Source organism: Ictalurus punctatus, chromosome 11, assembly GCF_001660625.3.
Source record: "Ictalurus punctatus breed USDA103 chromosome 11, Coco_2.0, whole genome shotgun sequence".
NCBI lineage: Eukaryota > Metazoa > Chordata > Actinopteri > Siluriformes > Ictaluridae > Ictalurus > Ictalurus punctatus.
This window is the reverse complement of record NC_030426.2, coordinates 27,623,522-27,643,647: the sequence shown is the minus strand read 5'-3', so window position 1 is coordinate 27,643,647 and position 20,126 is coordinate 27,623,522. Positions and strand designations below refer to the sequence as shown.

General features: G+C 39.9%; 2 protein-coding genes across 3 annotated transcripts; one reads left to right on the top strand and one right to left on the bottom strand.

The window, feature by feature from the left end:
* Window positions 1-1,215: 1,215 nt before the first annotated feature.
* Window positions 1,216-10,039, top strand: tac3b (tachykinin precursor 3b). 2 transcript variants are annotated; one of them, XM_047158748.2, is made up of 8 exons: window positions 1,216-1,364; window positions 3,422-3,515; window positions 5,258-5,538; window positions 6,514-6,595; window positions 7,168-7,194; window positions 7,277-7,330; window positions 7,431-7,491; window positions 8,224-10,039. In XM_047158748.2, exons 3-8 carry the CDS (start codon window positions 5,434-5,436, stop codon window positions 8,240-8,242), a joined length of 348 nt encoding a protein of 115 aa, XP_047014704.1. In that variant the 5' UTR covers window positions 1,216-1,364; window positions 3,422-3,515; window positions 5,258-5,433; the 3' UTR covers window positions 8,243-10,039. The 2 variants fall into 2 exon arrangements, with proteins under 2 accessions (XP_047014704.1, XP_047014703.1); XM_047158747.2 differs by having other exon boundaries at window positions 7,277-7,351.
* On the bottom strand, window positions 8,690-19,861 carry c1galt1lb (core 1 synthase, glycoprotein-N-acetylgalactosamine 3-beta-galactosyltransferase 1, like b). The gene is made up of 5 exons (XM_017480516.3): window positions 19,595-19,861; window positions 19,372-19,480; window positions 18,488-18,729; window positions 16,569-17,233; window positions 8,690-12,419 (listed from the first exon to the last, which is right to left on the bottom strand). The coding sequence occupies exons 2-5, from the start codon at window positions 19,419-19,421 to the stop codon at window positions 12,201-12,203; spliced, it is 1,176 nt and encodes a 391-aa protein (XP_017336005.1). The 5' UTR covers window positions 19,422-19,480; window positions 19,595-19,861; the 3' UTR covers window positions 8,690-12,200.
* Between the last annotated feature and the right edge of the window lie 265 nt (window positions 19,862-20,126).

Below are 20,126 nucleotides of genomic sequence, written 5' to 3'. Positions count from 1 at the left end.
TAAAAAGAAATGTAATCATTGGCAGGTTGCTGTGGTGTAATAGGAAGAAAACACTAGGGGGCGTGCTGTTACAGGAAAATAAAGCCCTATGTATTCTACGTAATAAGTTATGGATAGATATGACTGTGATTTATTTATTTTTTACAGATTTATTCCAGGCATTATAAAGCCTCATATCATGTTACTTAATATTAAAATCTTCTGCACGCTCAATAAAATGTTAGGGATGTACAGTATATTTCTTTATACTAGCTTACGTATGCTATGAAATATGTTATGAATGCATATTATTATGCATTATAAAATCTTATATAAAATCTATAAAGTCTTAATCATGCTACATAACATGTTATAACTTTATCCAAGCTTAACGCCGAACATTATATTGTCTACTTTATGCTACATAATATGTAATGATTTCATATTTTTATCATACAGCCTAATACCATGCATTATAAAGTCTTCTGCATGCTACATAACACTGTGCAAATGTATATGACTTTTTACAGGCATTATAGAATCTTATGTTAAACAAAATGTCATCAATGTCATTTCACATGCTACATAATATGTTCTGAACGAATATGACATTTTACGAGCTTATGCCAGGCATGATAAATTCATGCTTCATAACATGTTATGAATGCAGTGCAAAGTCACATATTTCATGAAATGTTATGAATGTATATGATTTTTATCAGCTTATTCTAGGCATTATTAAGTCTTATTAATGCTACATAACTTGTTATTAATTCATATGTAATAAATGTAATAAACGCATGCTTCAAATGAATTGGTTCCATTTTCATAATGATCTATACTTACACGTTGAAGAGCATTTTAAGAACTGTAAGAAGAGTTTATGCACCACAGAGAACTTATGAAGTGGCCCCTAGAGATTTTCACCTCATATTCATGACGCGATGTCACCTTTATTCCTCGTGGAGTCGCACCGTCGCCTCTGACTGCGCCGAGAGTCTTCCAAACATAGGTTGAGGCACCTGGAGAAATATGGAAAAGTGTGAGAAGATCATTAATGTGCCCACTCACTGAGTCAGCAGCCCAAAGCACACAGCGGCGTCCGGACATGTCTCAGGAAACAGACGCACGTGTGAGAACGCAGGAACTCGTAGAGAACCGTTAGAGGAACCGAGACGTCATGACGCAGAGGAGGGGAAATCAAGGACGAAAATTCCGTTGTTTTTACCCGGGGGCTTTGTGGTGACGATGCTTAGTGTGTGAAAATTACTGACTTGTGCTCATCTGGTGTGCTGCGGAAAGTATTGGCACCCCTCTGCCTCATCCGCCGTTGTAAATGGAGCACCATAGGAGCGCCAGTGTGCAGATATTCCTTTTATAAACAGGTAAAATGTATGATGGGTCATTCTTAAAAAACAAAATCTCAGTGGTATAAGAGGAATAAAACACTTGGGGACACGTCGTTAACGGTAACACCATCACTTATTAGTTTACACACACACACACGGTGGTTTATCGCAGGTCTGCATATTGTGTTTTTGTTGATGAATCGTAAATCAAACCTCACGGTTGGGAGACGGAATTTCCAGACGCACTTGCGGCAATTAAAAACGTGGTCTAATCGCAGACTAATACGTTCAGGGTCTCGAAACGTGGCGCAAAACCCTGCAGATCTCCCAGAAGCCCAACGCAATTTGCAGTAATAACGTGAGCTAATAGGATGTTGTTGTTGTGTAAAGTTCCTGTTATTGTTTTATCTTCTTATTTAATGTACTATATAGAGTTCACTGAAGAGCTTTAATACATCGTGTCAGGGAAACTGAGACTGGAATTAAAACGATTATCTAACTGCAGCTATAATAAATGCTTTTTATAATACCAAACATCAGCATTTATGACTTTCAAGCTTTTATGCTTTATATATACACCGTCTTTTTACTCGTCTGGGAATAACAGAGGTCCGAATATGCAACCTCGAGCAACACCAGGTTCATTTTCCTGGTTTTTTTTATGTCTTAATGACGTCACACCACATTTATTATTTTGTAATGTTACAGCCTGGAACTGAAATGGACTTGGACTTGGTTTTATACCATGATGCATCATAGTTCTATATAAAATAACCCAAATTACTAAAATCGATACAGTTTGCAAAGCGTTTTACAAATCAAAGTTGGGATTGCAGAAGTATTAGCCCCCTTGTTGTTGTTGCAAAACCTTTCATTTAGCATCAGAAGCCATGCAGTTAGCTGAACAGCGTCGACCTGTGTGCAATTATTAAAGTGTCACGTGATCTCGGTATGAATACACCCGGTCCTGTACGAACCCAGAGTTTTGTTAGAGAACATACTCTAAACACACGGCATCATGAAGAACAAGGAGCGCCCAGATCAGAACGAGTCCGGGACAAAGTTCAGTTAGGGTTCGGTTGTTATAAATAAATAAATAAATAAATAACAAGTTTTGAACATCATACACAACAATATTCCGTACGTTAACGGAAAATGGAAAGAATATGTCTCTGACTGGGTAGAGGAGCTGAGTCAGCGAAGCAGCCAAGAGTAACAAGAGTCACGCAGAACACGACGCTACCACCACCATGCTTCTCAGCGGTGATGTTATATAGGCCACTGCGAAAGCGGGATTGAAATCTCTTTTGTAATTAAAGTGTTTTTAATTCAACTAAGTGTAGTTTCATATCTGTATTATTACGAAAATCTAAAAGTAAACTAAATTTAAAAAATGTACTCCTCTTTAAGTATACTTATAAATAATGTAGAGTATAAAGTCGTGTAATTCTCTCCAGGCACATTTCAGCAAACTTTATTAATATACATTAAATTAACTTCATTTTAGCTCAGGTTTTTACATCCCTTAAAAAAATTCAGTTTCAGAATCTATATTTTACAGTGTTGACTTCTGACACACACACACACACACACACACACACACACACACACACACACACACACACACACACACCGAGTGCCCCATGAGTCATACAGTGTTGTTTTTCTCACTCACAAATATGATTAAAAGTGCTACAGTAAGCCTTGCTCAGGATCTGCGAGTCTCACAGTGTTACTGTCACGAACTGAAACACAAACTCACGTGTTGTTCGTTTTCTTCGTTTTCTTCGTGTTCTTCGTGCCACGCCATCACTGGAGGAAGAGATGTGACAGACCGGAGATGTACGAAATCCAGTTTAAAAAAAGACAACAAAAAAAAAAACGATCTCTCTTCTATAAATAACATCCCGCTTGGAGTTCATGGAGTTCTGTGATTATTATCACTATTATTATTACTTTAACAGGAAATGTTGCAGAGATTAAATAAATAAATAAATAAATAAATAAATGTGGTTTGGAAAATGTTTGATTCGGTGAGAAGACTTTGATGGTAAAAATGTGTGTAATCAGGTTTATTTTCCATAATAAATAAGAAGCAGGAATAGTGAACTCTCAGGAGAAGAAGGAGAAGAAGAAGAAGAAGAGGGGGCACATCAGCGCACCTTTCCCCAGGACAGTCGAGTCGAGGTGAGAGATTACTAAAGTGAGATGGAGGGCAGGGGGCAGGGCTTCAAAAATCAGTTCGTACCTGAGAGTTCAAAACACCTACACAGCCGTCCGTCATTCCCGATTCACGCGTCAGTCATTCCCGATTCACGCGTCAGTCATTCCCGACTCACGCGTCAGTCATTCCCGACTCACGCGTCAGTCATTCCCGACGCACGCGTCCGTCATTCCCGATTCACGCGTCCGTCATTCCCGACTCACGCGTCCGTCATTCCCGATTCACGCGTCCGTCATTCCCGACTCACGCGTCAGTCATTCCCGACTCACGCGTCAGTCATTCCCGACTCACGCGTCAGTCATTCCCGATTCACGCGTCCGTCATTCCCGACTCACGCGTCCGTCATTCCCGATTCACGCGTCAGTCATTCCCGATTCACGCGTCCGTCATTCCCGATTCACGCGTCAGTCATTCCCGATTCACGCGTCAGTCATTCCCGACTCACGCGTCAGTCATTCCCGACTCACGCGTCAGTCATTCCCGACTCACGCGTCCGTCATTCCCGACTCACGCGTCAGTCATTCCCGACTCACGCGTCAGTCATTCCCGACTCACGCGTCCGTCATTCCCGATTCACGCGTCCGTCATTCCCGACTCACGCGTCCGTCATTCCCGATTCACGCGTCCGTCATTCCCGACTCACGCGTCAGTCATTCCCGACTCACGCGTCAGTCATTCCCGACTCACGCGTCAGTCATTCCCGATTCACGCGTCCGTCATTCCCGACTCACGCGTCCGTCATTCCCGATTCACGCGTCAGTCATTCCCGATTCACGCGTCCGTCATTCCCGATTCACGCGTCAGTCATTCCCGATTCACGCGTCAGTCATTCCCGACTCACGCGTCAGTCATTCCCGACTCACGCGTCAGTCATTCCCGACTCACGCGTCCGTCATTCCCGACTCACGCGTCAGTCATTCCCGATTCACGCGTCAGTCATTCCCGATTCACGCGTCAGTCATTCCCGACTCACGCGTCAGTCATTCCCGACTCACGCGTCAGTCATTCCCGATTCACGCGTCAGTCATTCCCGATTCACGCGTCAGTCACTCCCGATTCACGCGTCAGTCATTCCCGATTCACGCGTCAGTCATTCCCGATTCACGCGTCAGTCATTCCCGATTCACGCGTCAGTTGTATCATCTGACGTTTTCATTTCTGTGTATTTTTGAGTGAAAACTCATATGTGCGCGTTTCTGAAAATATGTCAACATCAGCAGGTCTGGATTTACACTGACACTAACACTGACTTTTTCAGCACTTATGTATGGAACTGATTCAGGGGCGGAGCTACATGTGAGCACAATCTGTGATGTCACAAAACTACAGCGTCAACAGCTTCAGACCAATCACCTGTGATATGCAAATGTTTCGAAGACGACAGCGTGGTACGTGAGCAGTGTTAGCCGTAGAAATTGCGTGATTAAGCTAGTCAGCTTGCTAACCTAGCTAGTTGTAGCAATGAACAGACAGCGGCCGCTATGGTTTCATTGAAACAGCGACTAATGTGAGCTCGTTTACTAGGAGATAGCTAAACTAGAGAATCAATTTGCATATAATTAAGCATATTCATACATTTTGGTATTTTTTTAATGACGGTAAATGTGTCCTGATGTTCCTCGATCGCTTATTGGACAATTAATAAAACTATTTATTATGATCTTCATGATGCAGGTTACAGAAGAGATCTTTTTTTTTTTTTAAGCCAGCTGAGCGTGATGAAACAGGTGAAGTCTCTCAGGAGACTGGGAGCGTGACGTGACAGAGAGTGAGAGCTATAAAGCAGGGGTGGTGAAGGCTGTAACACGGATGCTCGTCTTCAGCAGGACCGACCTCAGAGCAGCATGCGCTAAATTATAAAGTGATGAATAGCGTGTGAGCATGAGGACCATGAGGACCATGAGGACCATGAGGAGCTGCGTGTTACACTTACTGTTCCTGCTGCTGCTCTCCTGCAAAACCAGCTTCAGCAGCTTCACTGTCCAGGTAGGAAACTCATCCATGTTCCTTCACCTTCAGACATGCAGGACACGTCTCTCTGATTGCTTTATTAAATTACAGGATCAATTCAGTTGCAATTAGAGATATATTTTGGATATTTATATAATCCATGATTCAAAAGTAAGACTTTAAACATCTGTGATGTGTGTAATGATTTGTACCAGTCACATATCATGATGTTAATTATTATTTACATTTTATATTATATATATATATATATATATATATATATATATATATATATATATATATATATAAAATATGTTTCATACTGCCATTAATAATTTTATGTTTAAGAGGATTTTTTGTTGTTGTCGTAAATCGTAAAACAAACTAGAATAAAAACCACAACACTACATTTCCTTATTCTCTGTTCAACACGGAAGGTGCGCGTTGACCTTTTGCACCTGTGCGTTTTAATATTTCTAAAGTTATTTCAGTAGATTTTCAGACTTTTTTTGAGTCTGTAATAAAATACGTACATCGTTTTCAAATATTACGTCGTGGCTCATCTGTGAGGTGTGGACTGACGTCTGTAGCGGTCACGCATCATGTTTAGTGTATATGCTTCAGTATTTACACACTCATTTAATACACATTTAATAATATATCATATTTATTCATAATTTTATTATAATAATAATAATAATAATAATAATAATAATAATAATAATAATAATAATAATAATAGCACATTTAATAATATATCATTCACAGCAAAAAAAAAAATGCTTTACACCTGAAATTACAGGCTGTGTTTAGAAAAAGCTGCATAGTAAATTTTATCAAATATTATATGGATGAGAAGAAAAGTTTTTAAGGTAGATAATTAATTTAGTCCCTTAAAATAAATAAGCAAACAAACAAACAAACAAACAAATAAATAAATAAATAAATATTTTTGAAATGATATTTTATTGAGACTGTGTGTGTGTGTGTGTGTGTGTGTGTGTGTTATAGGACAGTTCAGGACGAGAGATGAGGCAGTATAATGAAGTGGAAGACGACAGTTTCATTGGTCTGATGGGTAAAAGGAGTTCCGGTGAGAAAAGAATGAATTATTTCACGGAATCTGAAAGAGTCTCAGAGAGACGTGGATTCCGTTCGAGCAGATACTCATGTCAGCGTCAGTATTACAGCAGAATGCACAGATTTGTTTAATCAAGAATAAAGCAATGCTGTGATGTGACTCTAATGAGCGGAGCTACTAATGTTCTAATGTAAGTGTTATAACATTCATTCCTCTTTAGTGAGTACTTTATCCCCGTCACCGTCACGGTGCTTTATTTGTCCATTCTGGAGCTTTATCTGTCCAGCCTGGGGCATCAGGCAGTCAGGGGCTTCACTTATCCACCCTGGGGCTTCAGCCAGTCATGTGCTTGATTTGCCCAGTATGAGGCATCATCCAGTCAGGGGCTTCATCTGTCTAGCCCAGGGCTTTGAAGCATTGTGCTGTAGAGCTGAAGGTAGAATTTTCTTTAAAGGTAATTTAGGGTCTCCGCTGCCGTTTGATTGGTTGTTAAAAGTCGACACTCACGTCACGTCTCAGATTTAAATAGCTTTGTGTCAAAATAAAACCCCGGCATCCGCTGACTGATTGTTCTTCCTTCACAGATCTGACTGCAGAGCTGCCACGGAGACGTAGGTGTTTATTGCTTATATAAACATCTGAAATATTTGTTTCAGTGCTTAAACATGAGAACTCTGTTCTCCTCTGCTGCAGGAGACGTCAGCGACGTGTTTGTCGGTCTGTTCGGGCGCAGAGATGTCGACTCGGGTGAGTCGGATATCGCTAAAGGTAAACAATAACGATGGAGATCGAAAACAAACCGACGATCTGAAAAAGTTCCTCTAAAGTTCCTGCCGTGTTTTTCCAGGCCTTGCTGCGTGGAGACGAGAGAGACGGGGCGGAGTCTTCTCAAACAACCGAAGACTCAGGTGAGGGTCAGTGTTCATAGAGCTACACAAGCCCTGAATAAGCCTTTCATGACAACTAGCATAAAGCTAAGTAAACATTCATAAAGGTTCATTCCTGCAGGCATCAGCTGACAAAGACTGCTTTCATCTCTTCTGATTTAACGTCAAGTGACGTAAGGTTGTTATAATAAGTGTATTAGAATGACAAGGCTATAACTCAACCTGTGAAGGGGGAAAGAATATATAACACATACATAACGCTGTCATAACACAGTCATAGCTGATCATAACGCTCTTATTAACTTTAATTTTTTTATTAAAATAAACATCGCTACATTGCTGAGTAATGATTATGTTAAAACTGTCACTACGTCAGTGTTATAACACAGCTATGCACGTCCATGTCAGTTATTGCAGAATTTGTACAGCTGTTATTTTACATGTTTAATTCGCTTTAACGATTCATTAAAACGACTCACTGAGCTACAGAGTGATGTGACGAGTGTTAGAACACCTTTATGTCAACAGAAAGTTGTGTCACTCGATTAATCAAAATAGGCAAGTGTCTTACACAACAAACGGCTGTGGGAATAAGGTGTTACAAATGTTCGTGTAGGCTTATGTCAGCCGTCATGAAGGCTCTATGTAGGTGTCGTAGTCTTGTGAGGAATAAAACAAAACCTACCGGAACACTGGAGACACGTGAAAGCGACGAAACGTCAGAGTTTCACGTGGCTGCTGTTCTCTCCGCAGATATCGTCGTCCCGCCTGAAGCTCCGCCTTAACGACGACGTGGAATTCGAGAGCGACGGTTCTGATCTCTCCGCCTGGAGTTTACGTTTTTTATTTTTCACGTGAAGATTTAAATGGAGTTTATTTTACATCTGATTTTTCTTCTGAAGGTTTTTTTTTTTTTTTTTTTTTTAAATCTAGTGCAACATAACTGAAAAATATCAGTATTACGAGGTCATAAGGTCAATACATCATTTCATCTCTGCAGGTCTAGGTAGGATCCCTTACAGGCTTGCGGGTTCAAAAAAGTATTGGCACCCACCCCATAAATAAATATAAGCCAAAAAAAACATAACTATAGAATAAACGCGAGACACGGTGACTTTTCCACTCAAACGCTTACATAATGGGATTTTTATATGAAAAAAAAAAAAATTTGTTGCAAAATTATTGGCACCCCAACCAAAAAATGTACAGCAATCATCAGTCTTTGAAAAAACACATAGTAGTTGTTATATTTAAATTGGTCTGAGTCCACACTCACTCATTTCCTGCTAATAGAGAAGTATAACAAAAATTAACTCAGTCATCCATCAGCATGAAGAAAAAAACAAACAAAGCTACAGGTTTCAATATAAATTACAGAGAGTTATTGGTCTGCACAATAAACGCGGTAATAGACATAATAAAAAGAAAACGTTATAAATATAGAACAGTTTAAAATTAGCCACGGATTGGGTCTATGATCCGTCAAGTCCCAGACCCCAAAACAGGGTTGCCTCTGCAAGTAGGTTAAGACTTGACCATAGATGGTTCTTTCAACAAGTCGATGATCCAAGGAACACTTCAATCAAAACAGAAAAGGTTGTAGAACACAATTGTGCGAACTCAGTCTCCGGGTTCAAATCCTGTGGAAAACCTGTGGCGGGATTTAAAAATGACGGTCACCAAGAACAAACCTGAGAGTATAACTAAACTTAAAGTGGATGCCTGGAGAGCGTTCCAAGATCCTCTCCAATCTTGCTCGACAGCTATGGTCACCAACGCTTGAATGGGTGGAGTGCCAATAGTTTTGCACTCAGCAAACTCTATTGGGAAAAAATTGGACTCTCTAAGAAGAAAACTTTATTCTGATGTTAAAAATTTTAAAACAAAATGATACAGCATCCACACATATGGATACGGACAATTTTAAATGAAGGGTGCCAATACTTATTAAGGAAGGGGAGTTATAAACAAAGTTACTGTTAAACGACTGGTTAAATACGCGATCGATAAACATTGGGGGTTTTTTCCATCCTCAAAATATAAGAAACTTCTTAGGGAGTGCAAAACTCCCTGTTTGCAGAAGTATTGGCGACCCACCTGTTAAAATTCAGTGAAGCCCTAGAATGTGAGAACGGCGCTTCTCTACCTTATTCAGATTTTTATCATTTTATAAATAACTTTTTTTTTTAAAGGGGGGAAAAACTCGACAGTTTACAGTAAAATAATCATTTATTAAATATATGTGTCTTCATATCTGTGATTCTGTTCATTTCTGAATCTATAAATAAAGACTCCTGTAAATATGCTGCTCAATTTTCCTTCTCTCTCTCACACACACTTTTAGATATGAAAATATTAATATATTAACACAGAGCGAAGAAATCTTAACATCACTCTTCCCAAATTTGCTCCCGTAGACAAAACAATCAGAAAATCAAAAATATTAAAGTTAATCCAGTTTGATTTTACACTCGAGACATTTCAGCTCAGCATTGTTCTAAAATCAAACAAACAATGATTATGCTAATGTTACAGAAAACTCAGAAATAAACCTAATAACCTTCAGAAAGACCAAAAAAACAAACAAGAACACTGTGTACTGATCGTAATCATCATCAGACATCAGTAACACCAATTTGGTCTCCATACCGATAAAATGAAACACTTCAGGGTTAATTGGAGCCAAAGCCCATGTACTAATCACTTTTTAACATCTCCGGCGTGGATTTTTGTTTATTTTAAAAGTGCTTTCTCGTGAGAAACTGACGTTAAAAGGTGCACTGTGGTGTTTATTTCTTTCAAACGAGTGCACTAATCTCTCTCCGCTGCGTGCGAATATAAAACGGAGGCAGTTTGGAAAAGAGCAGGAAGCACGTCCATGACAAACTCAGTTAAAACGGAGGACTTGCGGGCAGACGTTAGTTATTTTCACAGAACATAATCATGAAACGTTCAGGCTGCGTCCACACACACAGCCATTTTATCACCGCGAGTCGCCACTCGCTCTACTATGATATTGCCAGGACGCGTTCCTGCTGATGGTTGCCATAGTAACATTTATCAGTGGGTGGCAGAACTAGCATTCCATTCTTGCCAACAAGAATTCTTGTGTATATACGCATCAGATCCGACAAGATGAAAGAGAAGCATTGAGGAACGTAAGCCTTCAGGAGACAGTTGAGGTAGGGGGCGCTGTTCCAGACAAGGTCTTTTACATGAGCATCAAAGCCTTAAATTTAATGCGGGCGGTTACAGGAAGCCAGTGGAGGGAGATGAAGTTTACTGTATTACTCCAGTGCTGGGAGGTTAAAGATTAAAAATGAAAACATCCATATGAATGGTTTTCGGAAGAAAACACGTCATTTAAACGTTTCACCACGTACCAAAAGATCAGGCTTTGCAATGAAGATTATTATTAAGATATTTTATATACATACATTTTATATATATATATATATATATATATATATATATATATATATATATATATATATATATATATATATATATATATATATATATATATATATAAAAAATCCTGCGTGTATACAGGAAACAGGCATAAACAAGTGCATTGGGGCGTGGCTGAGAACGGGGCATGGCTGTCAGCAAGGGATTCACATCACTCTCCAACTAGTCCTATTCTGCAAATTATTCAATCTTTAATACGTCTCTCAAAACAAATAAAATGTATTCGTTTTCTCTTCTCTCCAAATCCATCCTTTTATCCCATGCTACACATCCAGGGGAGAGAGATTAGCATCAAAGTGCACCTTTCATCCTCATGAAGTGTGTTTGATGAGACACACACATTGATGTTCACGGTACAAAAGAGATAAAACCACAAAGTGGAGCAGGAGGACAGGTTCAGCAGGTCCACCTCCACCTCTTCCACCAAGTTCTCATCCAATATTTGTTTACACCACCATAGAGATTATAGAGATTATAACGACACTGTCCGCCTCACGGATCATCGTCTGCTATTACATTAAGAGAATCTGGTACAATTCGTACATTTTACGCTTACGTACATTACACCGGTTATATCAAATATTCACGTAACAAAATAATCCGTTCAAGTGGCATAAAATAACCGTGTACAAAATCACATAACATTCAACGCACAAGAAACTATCAGAGAAACCAAAAAAACGTGGAGATGCACAAATACGCCAATCAAAACTCCGATCCTAATTTAAAGAGTCAGGCTCCGAGCCTACAAGTGATCTGTCAATAATTAGCATTTTCTATCATTTTGTGACATCACAACCTGTAGCTCCGCCTACATGACCTGTTCGACAAAACTTGTTTTAGGTGGATGGAAAACAAAAATACATAATGGGGCGGGGGGTTCATTTGGTCTAGAATTTTTAGAAGGCATTGGGGATGAGCCTAGACATACCTGAGTCTTTCTTTCTTTCTCTCTCTCTTTCACTCACACACACACACACACACACACACACACACACACACACACACCTGTTGAGGCACTATACATATTTAAGCTGTCATCACTCAAGTAAACACTTTTTATAGAATTTGTACATACCATCAAAAGTAACTCTCACACACACACACACACACACACACATATGTGACTCAAAATGTAATACAAGATTCACACACATGAATAAAGAGCCACCAGAAAATACCATGTGTCCCGCCCTCTGCATTAATAAAATAAAATCAAATAACTCCAGGATTGCAGAAAAATGGACAAAAATAATGTTTTAGATGTTGTTGCGTTCAGGTTCGGGGTGTTGTTCTGCTTCCGCTAACTCCGTGTCTTCTTTCTGCTGCGACAGCGGGATGGGGTTCAGCTCAGGGGGCTGGTAGCGGTACTGATACCCGAAGGCACGCAGGTGGTAGGTGTAATATTCCAACAGGTACATCATCTGTGCGTTCACGTAGTGGAACGACACGGCCAGGTCTGAGCAACACTGAGGACCCTGAAAATGAGGGGAAAAAAAGAAAACAAGAACAATTAAAGCTGCAAGCAGCATTTTCGGGGGCCAAGCACCCAGACTCACATTCATAATCACAGGAAAGCAGAGGGAAACGGATTGAGAAGTGATTTCTAGTTTCAGCAGTGGAATTCTCTGACTGTAGGAAGAGAGGTCTAGATGAAAAAGTCCCCCCACTTTGTGAAAGTTCCAACAGGTCTCAAAATGATGTGAGCCAAATTCGGTGAGGATTGGACCAAATTTGGAGGAGGAGTAGAAGAAATGGCCTCAGGTCATGGTCCTGAAGATGCCTACCAAGATTTGTGTGATTTGTGTGACGTAATTAGAGCAGGAAACCTTGTTTTGTTGTTGTGACAAAAGACAAACTGTTTTTTTATAAAAGTATGCATTTTAAAAACAATGAGACAGTGCAGGGTGTGTGTGCGTTGTAACTGATCTAATAATCCAAATCAAGTCGCACAATTATTTATTACAATGACTGAGTTGTGGACTCGAGTCACGTGACTTAAATCAATTTTAATGGAAAAAAATAAAAGGCTTGGGCTACGTACAGCTGAAGCTAGCCTGCTCAATTCCATACTAAAGACAGAATATGATTTCCATTGGAGGAAAAAAAAAAAGACTGACAAAATGTCTCACAAAACATTCTTTTGTTGACTATGTTTGTAATTGTAGTCTTGCAGTTAGCGTTAGCTAGAAATGTGTTTTTTTTTCTTCTGTTAAACACAAAAAACACCCAGAAAACCACGCAAACTTCATAATGCATTATAAACCACAAAACATTTACTTTGATTGCCAGCGTTAGTTTGTTAGCGTTAGCTAAATTTGTGCAAAAACTAAACAAATAAATATACCACTTCACAAACAAACACGATCTGCTTTGCACAGGAAAACTCTGTCAAACAAACAGAAACCCATATTTCTCACGAATGCAGCTAAGCAACTTCCTCTTCCAAACCAACAGATGGCACTATCGGTCATTTTACACTGGTCTCCCGGGAGAAGCGTTACAACACGTGGTGTAACGTAATGTTGTAATGCTTCCCCCGGACAAAATCAGAGCAGGACTCAAAATACCGTAGAAGAGCCGATAAATGTACTGGGGGAGCCTAGAGAAAGGAGACTGCTTGATTCAGTTGCTGTTCTTGAGGGCGGCGCTAGAAGCGGCACAGATCATCGATTGGTCAGTCGTACAATCCATGTCTCCGTAGCGACTGCTCTCGTTCTCTTTCCAAAAGTATATTTTCTTCTGCTACTTATTTGTTTATTTATTTATAAATCCGTAAAAAAAACACACAACTGCTGTTTAACATTGTGAAATAATTTTCGCAAGCTCTGTATTAAAGTATTGGCACCCTCAGTCGACCTGCCTCGCTGCATCTTTTGTATTTACAGAGACGAGGCCTTTTCACGTACGGTCAAAAACTTCAGCATTTACATCCTTAACAGGATAAATAATTCATCAGCTACTGAACCCTGATGACGGTTTATAAACACTGATAACCAGCGCTGCCTTATCAGGATAAGTGTGTAACGTCAGTGCCTCCAGCAAACAGTCTGGTTTTAAAAGTCGGACCGCGTGTGAAATGCAAACAATTTCCCTATTTGTTTTCCTGATTTAGAGATAAAAGCCAGAGCCATGAGAGCTACTCACGCAAGCAAAAAAGAGGACACGTCACAAACAGCGTCGAACCTCCAAGAGATTTCGAATCACAAACTCTTAAATGTTTGCTAGTTAGTGCTAGAAACTTTCTTTCTTCATATCTGATAGTGTTCAAGGTTCTCTTAATTGTCCCTGAGGGGGAAATTGTTGTACACTAAGCAGTAACCACACCCAGCCCTTAGATGAACAATAATAAAAACAAACAACAATCAAACAAACAAAGTATTGCAGTGATTATGACGTAGGAGAGTTTTTAAACCTATTTGTCCTACATGTTGGCAGATCTGCAGAATTAACTTAAAACCCTGAGACAGGCGATGTCTGGAGTCAGACAGAATTGATGGGACCTTCTTCAATGTCCTGACCTTGTACAAATGAGTTAAAACAGGGGTGTCCAATCATAAAATGAGTTAAAACAGGGGTGTCCAATCATAAAAATGAGTTAAAACAGGGGTGTCCAATCATAAAATGAGTTAAAATAGGGGTGGTGTGGGTTCTTGTGCTCATTCCAACCAAGCGACACCCGATTTTACCCGTTTAATCAGTCGAGTTTGGCTTTCAATAGACTCGGGTGTGGCTCCTGCTTGGTTGGAATGAAAACCTGCACCCACCCGGCGCTTTCCGGATAAGATCGGACACCCCCGAGTGAAATCGTTCAAGGTCGTACCTGCAATTCTTGCTGCACACCTTAACAATACTCTACAGTCTGTTTCTGTTTTGATGGAGATCGAGTGACCCGAACCAAATAATAAAAGAAAACGCGAGGACGGATTCGATAAAACAAGAGCGAAAGATTTTCATAAAAGTATTATCAACAAAATAAAAACTTTGAAGCTTGAGATAAAAGTGGGCTTCCATCTGAGACTCAAAGGTCAACGTATCGTCAGTTTGAATGCCAAGATATTTACACTGCCACACGACCTCGATCGCCTGGTCACTGATCACGACAGGGGACATGACCGTAGGATTCTTCCTAAAATCTATAGTCATCTCTTTAGCTTTAGACGCATTAATGTCCAAAAAAAGACCAGTCAGTGAACCCTGCCGTTACAGGACCATGCTCAGGATCTTCATTGCTGAGGACAGACACAATCACAGAGTCGCCGCCAAACTTAACACCACACCTCTTGTATTAGCTTTAGCGCTCATTAGTGTACAGCGCAAATAAAAGAGGTGAAAGGACACACCCCTGGGGTGATGTGGTGGAGGAAAAACTAACATCTGAAAAGACACCGTTAACCTTCACACGATGAGACCAACAAATTAGTCCAGGATCAACACTGTGGATACGTCCTAGCCTTCCTGCTAAAATATGAGGCTGGATACAATTAAAACCAGAGGAAAAATCAATAAAAACTAATCTTACATAAAAAGTCTTTGCACCCTCAAGGTGTGACAGAATGATGTTTAATGGGGTGCCAGATGCATCATCCACACCCCTACATGCCCTATAGGCACGTTTCCATGCACTGCATTCATAAGCGCGTCCTTCAGACTCTTCTCAAATGATTTTATAACCAAGGAGGTAAGCGCTATGGGCCTGTAATCGTTTAATGACTTTAGTGTTAGTCTTTGACACGGGTACGATGATGGAATCCTTCCAGAGACGAGGGACCCCCTGGAGGTCGAGTGACAATTTAAAGATAAAACAAAATATATATCTGTTAATTGTTCGGAACAGATTTTAAGAACGTGACCTCCAACGCTATCAGGGTCTGGACTCTTCCTTTCCTTTACACCATGAAAACGTTTCAAAACCGTGTCCCTTTCAACGTGTTACGTTATTGTGTGTAGTAACACAGAAACGTTCAACTCTACTGTTAGCTTGTTGGCTGGCAAGGATAGTGTTATCCTGAAACTTGTTTGATAACTAACATGCTTGCTCATTTGTAAAAAAAAAAAAAAAATTGTCATGTTAAACAGTCATGCCCAGATTAGTTATTTTTATCTTTAATTTATCATCACGTTTTCATGCTACGTTTTTATTGTTACTTCTTTTCATCGTTTTGTTTTTTTCAGAGTGGTGTTAAACATAAAAATTGTCCAGAAAGCCACCCAAGCGTCATTGAGCTTTAGAAAGCATAAGCTTTTTAAAATTACATTACATTCTTAAGCCAAGTTAAGCCAGCGAGGTAGCTAGTATGTATATTTGAGGGGTTTTTTGCCTTAAACGTTTATTTAAAAAAAACAAAAAAAAAACACAACACTAGAAATGGATCAAATGTCTACCAACTACACACTTATTTTCCACTTGTAAGCTTTCAACTGCTAGCATTACCCTGTTGGCTAGCTAGTTGAATAGTTAGTTACCTTTAGCTAGAAAGTTCTTGATAACTAGCATATTTGCCCAGCCTTAAACAAAAAAAAAAAAGGGGCCCTTGTAAAACAAACTGTCAATTGCTAGCATTAGCGTATTGGCCAGCTAGCTCTTAGATTGAGCAGGGAGAAAGTTTGTTTCGTGTTGTTCTTACCTCGACAATGGGGTAGTAGCAGTAGTTCCAGTACCAGAAGCTCTTGGGGAATTTGTTAGTGAGGTGCTGATCCGGAACAAACGGATGGAACGTCTCTCTCTGGACCGTGTCCCGGGAATCTCCGGCAATCACGCCCATTTTCTCCATGCACTTTCCCAGGGCGAGGTCCTCCACCGAGGACGAATGACTACATGATTTGGTGCGAAAGCCCTCCACGAACCTCCTGAGCGCCTCGCGGCTCAGCACGTACCCGGCGCCGCCGCTCATGTAGCCCTGCTTGATGTAGGGCTTGAAGCGGCGCCCGAAGTACACGGGCTCGTCCGACGAGTGGTTGGCCAGAACCCAGCGCAGGTTGTCCACCACCACGTACGTGTCGTCGTCAGCTTTGAGGAACCAGTCAGCGTCGTCGGCGTGCTTCTCCTGCACGTAGTGGAAGGCGTTGATGGTCTTCCAGTACAGCTGGTCGCGGCCCTCCTTGGTGTTGAGTCCGACGGTGGGGAAGTCCGGGTCTTCCACCGAGCTCATGAACAACACGATGTTACAGTGCCGACTCCATGTGGCCTTCACGTGACGAGCTTTCTTCTCCAGATTGCTGGGACCCGTCATCACCCAACACAGAATACGTACACGCTTGTACAGGGCATCTGCCAGGCCACTGTCCTCACCTAAACCAGAAACATACAGGTGGGTGGGCGGGGCCTGCCGATATGACCACAGGATAACAACATACTGTACGCGATGTGATTACATCGTACACGTTGTGAGGTTGCTTTGCTTTATAACTGCATTTCTACTCACAAACAAGTAGCTTTTTTTATCTTTACTTTTTTTAATCGCTCCATTTTCAAGTTATTTTCTTGTTACATTTTCATTGTTACAAAATGAACAAACTACTTTTTTCAAAAAAAAGTTTGCTAGCTTATTCATTCTTCATCATTACACTTCCCTGTTAATTATTATATATCGCTACATTTTTCCTGTTACTTTTTTATTTTAAAATTTTCAGTTATATGTTCTGTACTTTTTTATTGTTAAGTTTTTTCGTTACTGTTCCTTTTTAATTTTTTTGCATTATATTTTCGTTTTTTTATAGTCCCTTTTTCTGATCGTTAAGAAAGACTCCGCCTCTCTAAGATCCTCTTTTTATACCCAATCATCTTACTGACCTGTTCCCAATCAACCTAATTACTTGCACAATGTTCCATTCTTTTTACTAACACTTACTTTTCCAGCCTTGTGTCGCCCCGTCCTTACTTTTCTGAGACGTGTTGTTGCCATGAAATTCTAAATTACCTTAATTTTTCCCTTAAAACGGTGCATTTCCTCAGTTTAAATATTTGATATGTTTTCTGTGTTCTATTGTGAATAACATATGGGTTTATGAGATTTGCAAATCATTGTGTTCTGGTTTTATTTACATTTTGGAAATTAAAACACACACACACACAGCGCTGTCTGTAACGACTAATAATCAGCTATTGAAATAAACAATTGCATATATTGAAAAAAAAAAAACCCTGAGAGTGATGTGTTTAGATTTCTTATGAATCATGTGCTAATAAAAGCTAGGAACAAATAATGTAACCCCACCCCCTAAAGTAATGAATTTGCTAGTGAGACACAAAATTAACAGAATAAAGAGTAACTGTGCCTCAGTTCACCATCGTCCTGGTTATAGAAGATGAAACAAAAAAAAAAGCAAATAAAGTTTTATGAGGAAAAGGACTCCGTAATGAAGGGTGTACAGATTTAACAAGGTGACAGAATTAATGGCAGGATGTGTACACTGTGGGAGAGGCAACAGAACTGAAGTAAAGAACAGGATGTCCTGCCTTGAGGGGAATTCAAGTAAATGTAAATTAGTTTAAGCAAAATACTGGAACTTGGCAATGTGCTTATCATGCTAATGACATAGTTACCGATGTGGTGCGGGTGGTTGAGATTAAACAGCGCCGACTTCTCCTTCCTCCAGTTCTTCTGCTCCTCCACCAGTCTCCTCACCTCCACGTCTTCATGTCGCAGGTTGGCGTTCTGCAAGAACCAGGCCTGTTGCAGGATCATGTAGAGAGAACACGTGCCCACCAGGAACCCCACGAAGAACGAGGAGCGAGAGCAGAGCCCTTTCACCGGGAACATTTTCACCATCTTAACCACACGCTCACTGAAAAACAGAAACAAAACCAGATCACAGGAGATCAGTTAGATCTGTTTTCTCCTGATTTTTCCCACACAATTAAAACAGAAGAATGAGAGAATAAAGCTGCACTATTTCAATATAAACAGCTGTAACGTGTGATGTTACAAGAAGAAAAAATTGAGCTCATTCTTTAAAAAAAAAACAAAAACCCCTGTTTAAATAAAAATAAAATTCAACAGGTATCAAACATCTAAAAACAAATCTAAAAACTAGATTTACAACTGAGACTAAACTCAAGTTAACATTATATACACAATAATAACTCATTCATAACTATAACAGCTACACAAAGAGCAGCTGATGCACGGTAAATAAACATAAGAAATATCACAATTTTTTAATTGAACGAACATTAAATGTGCCCACAAGTTAAAATGCACACGTGGATGTTTAATTAAACAAAAATTACTTACATTTTTTTTATACAAATATAAAATATTTGTAATTTTATAATTATAAAAATATTTACGTATTTTTAAATAACTTTAAAAATACACCATTTGAATGAATATCCTTTATAAAACTATAGCATGCAACATGTATTAAAACAAACTGGTGTATATGGAGAATTAAATAAATAAGGAAGATATGAAGTGGATGTTGTACCTCTGCTGGTGTTCAGTGAAGGTCTGAGATGATGCGCGTGACGTCCACATCCATCTCAAACAGGCTCCAGAACCAGGAGATAAGAAGCTCCTCAGACCTGCAGCCTGCTCTGGAGGTCCAGCAGAACATCACCGAGTAAACACGGCAGCTCTGGGTTTATTCACTAATAACAACAATAATAATAACAGTCATAATTTTAATGTCGCTTCTGCACCGGACTCACCCGCTGTGTCTGACGCTACGAGCTCGCGAGCTGGACGTTAGCACTATTTAGCTTTGGCTAGTTAGAACAAGCGGCTAGTTTCGGGATATAAAGGGTGCGGAGGAAAAATAAATAATTAAATAAAAAATCTCCATGGTGACGCTTTTTCATCGTAAATTAAATGTAAAAATAAAAATAAAAATAAAATATTTCTTAAAAAAAAAAAAAAATAGATAAAAAACATAAAAAGAAACTTCGGGACTCTGTTTACAACACAGCTCGCTCGCGCACCGGCACAACTTCCTGACTAACTTCAACACCCCGAGCCTGCATCAGCGGGGCGAAGCGCATGAGCATGGAGAGCGCTGTGATTGGCTGGTGCAACGCGCATGCGCATGGAGAGCGTTGTGATTGGCTGGTGCGACAGAACGGACGACTGTGATATCGCCCTAGGCCTGAACATCCACTCTGACAAGAAAGTTCAGAACTTCCAGTTATGGTCGTCATTGTTAAGCACGAAGGTGTGTACGCCCCTATTTTCATTCTACCTTTC

What these genes read in the sequence shown, in the direction of transcription:
- tac3b (XM_047158747.2), top strand. Translation starts at nt 5,434, where the DNA reads ATGAGGACCATGAGGACCATGAGGACCATGAGGAGCTGCGTGTTACAC. An exon ending in GATGGGTAAAAGGAGTTCCG is followed by an intron (nt 6,596 to 7,167) that starts GTGAGAAAAGAA and finishes CTTCCTTCACAG; the next exon opens with ATCTGACTGCAGAGCTGCCA. An exon ending in TGAGTCGGATATCGCTAAAG is followed by an intron (nt 7,352 to 7,430) that starts GTAAACAATAAC and finishes GTGTTTTTCCAG; the next exon opens with GCCTTGCTGCGTGGAGACGA.
- c1galt1lb (XM_017480516.3), bottom strand. Translation starts at nt 19,421, where the DNA reads ATGTGGACGTCACGCGCATCATCTCAGACCTTCACTGAACACCAGCAG. An exon ending in TTCACTGAACACCAGCAGAG is followed by an intron (nt 18,730 to 19,371) that starts GTACAACATCCA and finishes TCTGTTTTTCAG; the next exon opens with TGAGCGTGTGGTTAAGATGG. An exon ending in CAACCACCCGCACCACATCG is followed by an intron (nt 17,234 to 18,487) that starts GTAACTATGTCA and finishes TTTCTGGTTTAG; the next exon opens with GTGAGGACAGTGGCCTGGCA.